Source organism: Arachis duranensis, chromosome 9 (genome assembly GCF_000817695.3).
Source record: "Arachis duranensis cultivar V14167 chromosome 9, aradu.V14167.gnm2.J7QH, whole genome shotgun sequence".
Classification (NCBI taxonomy): Eukaryota; Viridiplantae; Streptophyta; class Magnoliopsida; order Fabales; family Fabaceae; genus Arachis; species Arachis duranensis.
Genome location: NC_029780.3, coordinates 115,790,767 through 115,795,967, shown reverse-complemented (window position 1 = coordinate 115,795,967; position 5,201 = coordinate 115,790,767). Strand labels below are relative to the sequence as shown.

Sequence of the window (5,201 nt, the reverse complement as noted above, 5' to 3'; positions counted from 1 at the left end):
CCATCTTAAATACTAAAAAACCCATAAAAATAAAGATTTCTTGATCTAGTGTCATTCAATGTTCTAAAATTTCAAATTCTAACTGGGTTACAATTTAATTTTACAGGGTAAAAGAGAATGCACATATCCAATGGGGAAATAGGTGAGAAGACCTTCTGAATTATGAAAATTTACTAATCCCCCAAAAACAAAAGAAAATGCTGAACACGAATAAAAGAATTAACAGACAGGAGCATCCATTTCACCCCAACAATAGGTGTCTAGTCCTCCATAACTATAGCTAAACTACTTACAACTTTCAAAAATATGAAAAGGTTTAGTTGCAAGGATACCGTTTGAGCTGTATCATGGACCTATGAAGGGCAATAAAGATACAGATGCTACCATCCATAGCCTGGGAAACAAAAAAGGCATCATATAACAAATAAAAAACAAAAAAGGCATCACATAAAGAATGATATAAAATAGAGAAATATATATAAAATACAGATGCATATATGATAAACTTTTTTATGACTCAGCATTTCCAGAATACAGACAGACAACTTGCTAAGAATAATAACTTTTAAATCAAGGAACTGGATAATTGAATAATATCTGGTGCAAAGGTTAAAAAATATTGCAAGAATACAGGCATAAGAACACGAGTTATTGGTGGCAGTTCCAGTGTACTGATAGAAGACTCTGTTAATGAAGAATGTCCTAGTCCTACAAGTTAAAAATCTGATTTTTGGCTTCGGATGCAGAATGACACAAATTACTGTCTGATACTTGAGTCGTGTGATGTTCATGGTAAAATTAAACAAGTATAAGCACCTATTTGGTTGGATTTGAATCCTTTAAACTGCTGGAGTTGTACAGTGATGAATTGAGCAGGTAACCACAAATCCACCATCCAACTTTAGCGGATCCAAAATCCCATTTGGTAAGTTGAAGGTACATAAAAACGTATCTTTAACAAGCAACTATAAGTCTATAAGCTGACAAAATTTTAAACTGGCTTAAATATCATTGGCTATCAAAACTATCATATCAATTTGTATAAAGCAAACTTCCTGGTGGCAAAAGGAGGTAAATAACATCATCTGACAGATAATGGAAACAACATTAGAAAATGTGTTCAAAGAACTGGATAATAAATCAGCAGAAAGCAGCTAACTTCAATTAAAACCCAAAATTATTGATGACAAAAGATGCACTAAGCATTTCATTCATTGATGGCAAGACCATTGACCTCATCACTAGGGTAAAGGAAGGTTGATGGCTTCAAGTTGTAATAATCTCTTAAGCAACTTAGTGGCTTGAAACCTAAAAGATGCAAGTGTCCAGTCGAAAATCTTTTGATCTCAGATAGCTCCTTCGTTGAAAAAACGATATTCTGGCTGGGGAAAAAAAAGAAAAAAGAGAGGCCATTATGCTATGTTATAACTATAGAAATTAGAAAAGAAAAGAATACATCCCATCACATCTGAAAAAATTATACTATAATATATCACAAGTATCAAATATTAAATGATATGGACAATCGTTTTCAATCATTTTAGTGATTTTATCATAGAAATGCAAAAGCTTTATACAATATGAACAAAATAGATAATCTTATAACAATTTCGAGTTGAAATGCTCAAATATAAATTACTTATAGTAAAATCAATTATTTAAAAAAAATAAACAAGTTACTATTAAAAACAAGTTTAGTCTTGAGACTATTCCAAACATACCCTAGATACCTCACATCTTGCTATGGGTGGTAAGTCTGTTTCCCTTTAAAAGCTACATCAGCTTCCACCTAGAAAGCTTTTCCACCCTTTCAAAAATAGTCTTAACTAAACTTATTCACCCCAGCCTATGAGTTAAGTCTCCAACAAGGATCGGAGAAGCAGGAAGGGAGAAAAAGGTATTTCAGCACAGATAGGACTAACTTTAACACCTTCCAAAGAGAAAAGAACACTTCCAGTTATCCCAGTTCTTAGAGGCCTTTTCAAGCACTGGATCCTAGAAAGAAATAGCCTAAAGTTTATCACCCAAAAAAAAATCGTAATAAAATAATTTGCTATCAAATTTTAACCTAGTGAGCTAAGCCAGCTCATTTGTTCCTTCAATGAACAAAAATTTCCAGAACAAGAACTGGTTATGTGATCCAATTCGAGAAACTCCTAATCTCCCTGGAATGCTCTCCCTGTATAGTAAGGTTGCTTCAATTTCTGAAATCCACTCCATACAAGAACAAAAAACAATTTTCTTTTAAGGAAATAAGAAGTGCCCAAACAATCAAACAAATATAGTGTTCAAAAAGGGCAAAAGTTAGCAGCATGAAATAACACATACTTTTTATAAGGATGAAACCGTTTAGTAGATTCTTCGACCAAGGCACCAGTATCGGCACAAATGAAGGTTCTTTCACTCTGCACCATCAAGCCAATAAAATCATTTTTTTTAAATGCAGATCAAAGAGCAATCCCCATTATGGTTCAAGAAAAATGAAAAAAAAAAAAAAATATATAATCAAAGGAAATTCAAGAGCATTATGATTAAAATGAACATATAATAAAATACAATGATGGATTATTACTGTGGCATAAACTATGGATAAATGAGGCAATAAATTGTTTGGTGGCTTGGCCTTCTTAAAACTATTAGAAAGTCAAAGCAAATTCATATGTTCTTTCTCTACAATTATGTTAAAATTCTATGTATAATGAATTTGGTTACGAGGATTAAATCATGTTTTGACTCTGAGAGATAGGATGGCAAAGACATTGAAATTAAATATGGGAAAGAAACAATTTTCAAACTAAGGCTATAACATTTGTCACCTTCAAAGGTTGATTTGTGACAGAATCAAGCCATGTGATTGCTCCTAAAAATCAAAAGGCAGGAAAGTCATTCAAAATAAAAGGAAAGAAGAAGCTAGATTGCTACAACCCTTTTTAAGTAAAATACTTGAGATGAACCAAGTAGAAACTTTGCAGAAAAAAATGCAGATAAATTAACAGCTTTAGGCTAGAAAATGAAGAAATACTCACCTGGAACAGTGGGGCGAATTAAAGCATACGAGTTTAATTCTATAGATATACCATCCACTATAATGAATTTGAGCTTTTTAACTATGCGTTTCTTAAACATGCGCTTTCTTAGCTGATCTTTCATGTCCTCCAATCTGCAGTTTGCAAAATATAACTTAAGAACTAAGATTTTAAAAATCCAATCTAGCAAATATCACAATGCTTTAACAGAAATAAAATAACCCTCCAATCTGCAGTTTGCAAAATATAAGTTAAAAAATTAACATTTTAAAAATCCAACCTATCAAATATCACAATGCTCTAACAGAAATAAAATAATGATGTAAGAGCATGTACTTGTTTCCGGATGATGGCATGAAGTCAGCAAGTTCATCTTCTTCAAGCCCAATCAACTCCTGAAAGAAAAAAGGTTGACTGATTGAGCATGACATATTTATCTCATCAGCAACAGTTACAAGGGAATGGAACACATATACTTCAAATATGTCCACATACAGCATAGAACTGAGATACATTAAACGGATCACTCGGATGACTCAACGGAAGAAGTTCAATAGAGATGCCAAGATCCTGTGCATCCTTTACAAACCAAAAAGAGTAATCATGAATCACTAGAATCATTCAACTTCATGGAAAAAAACATGTGTGCATATATAGCATATACAGATTGAGATCGGTACCTTAGCTCTCTGCAACGTCATTCTTTTCATGTCTGATTTGATAGCCCCTTTAATACACCCAAAAGGATCATCTTCATTTGTGAACAAAAGCACACGTTTATCAACTGTCTTTGCTGACCTGGTATAAATGTACACCATTGTTTCTTACCAACAATCATGTAGACAGAACTGTAACATGAGCACATACACTACGCAAATATTACCCCTTACGAAGAAGAGCTTGTGCCACCCAAATAGCATTGTAGAGAGAATTTTCTCTAGTCCCAGGCACAATACCATCCTGGCTTCCAATGTCTTTGGCAAAAGATTCTATAGAAGATTAAGAGCACATGACTACTAGCCCCAGAATTATAAAGTATTAATACATCCAACAAGACAGATATTTCATCTTTGAGACAAATACTAATCCTGTTTGAGTATGACTAATTAAGAAAGAGGTACCATATACCAAGTTAAGTGTTCAATTTACAAATAGTCATGGTATCAATATAGGTTTAGGGAATAGTACTAGAAAAATATACATGCTTTTAGAGTCTTCCAATCAATGAAATTTTGCTCCTTAATTAGAGGTGCGGATACTTGACAAGCAATAAAATTTCGAGTTCAATTCAAACGTGATCACATTTTCAAGCTAAATAGTTCAGTAGGTCATGACCTTGTTGCATCAAGATGGTTGTTAGAAAACATACCCTCGATGCGGTCAAATTCTTTTATGAGCCTAGCAGTTGGCCTATCTAGATAGTCTCTTTCAGGAACATTAAATACAAAAACACCACTCAATTCTTGTATGTTTCTCTTCTCCCTCTGCAACAAATAACAGAGAAAAACAAATCATTACTTAATAAAAACCGGGGTTAATCCAAAACAAATGACAATTAACAGAAAAAAAGAACTTACAGTGTTAAAAAAGCAAATGGCAAGTTCGTCATAGGACCTGTTGATGATTTGATTCTTGAGTGATTGAGAGATACAGCTGAGAGCAATGTGGAAGTGACTTTCTTCCTTTTGATCATCCTGCAACAACGGAAACCATTACAACAAACGCAAAGGAAGCTGAAAATTGAGACAGAGATGAACATTATCAAACTACTAACCGCAGAGGCAGGGCAAGTTGAGGTGAACATTTTAGGGGAAGCATCTACCAGGTAAACCACGTACTCCTTTGTGGACTCTTTTTCCTTATCAATTTTTGAAATAATATAAATATTTTTAGTTCTATTTTTTGCGTAATAAGAAAGAAAGGAAGAGAAGCAAAATGAAGTAGAGCTGAGCTAACAAACAAACTAACTAACTAACTAACCAGAGAGAGGTGAGCATCGGGGTCATCCTCGTCGTCTCTGAAAGGATCATCAGATTCATGCTCAAAATCCATTTTTCACGGAGAGAAATAGAGAAGGCGTTAGCGGGTAACAGTGAGTTGATTAGTTGAAAAGAGAAGGAAACTTTGAGAAGAAGATTTCAATGCAAATCCCTTTTCAATGCGCGCCCGCTCGAA

The 5,201-nt window shown here is 33.8% G+C and overlaps 1 protein-coding gene across 1 annotated transcript in view; it reads right to left on the bottom strand.

The window, feature by feature from the left end:
- Positions 1-5,195, bottom strand: part of LOC107467691 (ATP-dependent DNA helicase 2 subunit KU70) — a 7,352-nt gene extending 2,157 nt beyond the window's left edge. Inside the window, exons 1-13 of the mRNA XM_016086854.3 lie at positions 5,007-5,195; positions 4,801-4,884; positions 4,604-4,720; positions 4,396-4,510; positions 3,910-4,015; positions 3,707-3,824; positions 3,522-3,605; positions 3,363-3,421; positions 3,027-3,160; positions 2,817-2,860; positions 2,329-2,405; positions 1,235-1,382; positions 333-394 (exon numbers count right to left, since the gene is read on the bottom strand). Coding sequence (XP_015942340.1) covers positions 333-394; positions 1,235-1,382; positions 2,329-2,405; positions 2,817-2,860; positions 3,027-3,160; positions 3,363-3,421; positions 3,522-3,605; positions 3,707-3,824; positions 3,910-4,015; positions 4,396-4,510; positions 4,604-4,720; positions 4,801-4,884; positions 5,007-5,078 — 1,220 coding nt within the window. The 5' untranslated portion in view covers positions 5,079-5,195. The remainder of the gene's footprint in view (positions 1-332; positions 395-1,234; positions 1,383-2,328; positions 2,406-2,816; positions 2,861-3,026; positions 3,161-3,362; positions 3,422-3,521; positions 3,606-3,706; positions 3,825-3,909; positions 4,016-4,395; positions 4,511-4,603; positions 4,721-4,800; positions 4,885-5,006) is intronic.
- Between the last annotated feature and the right edge of the window lie 6 nt (positions 5,196-5,201).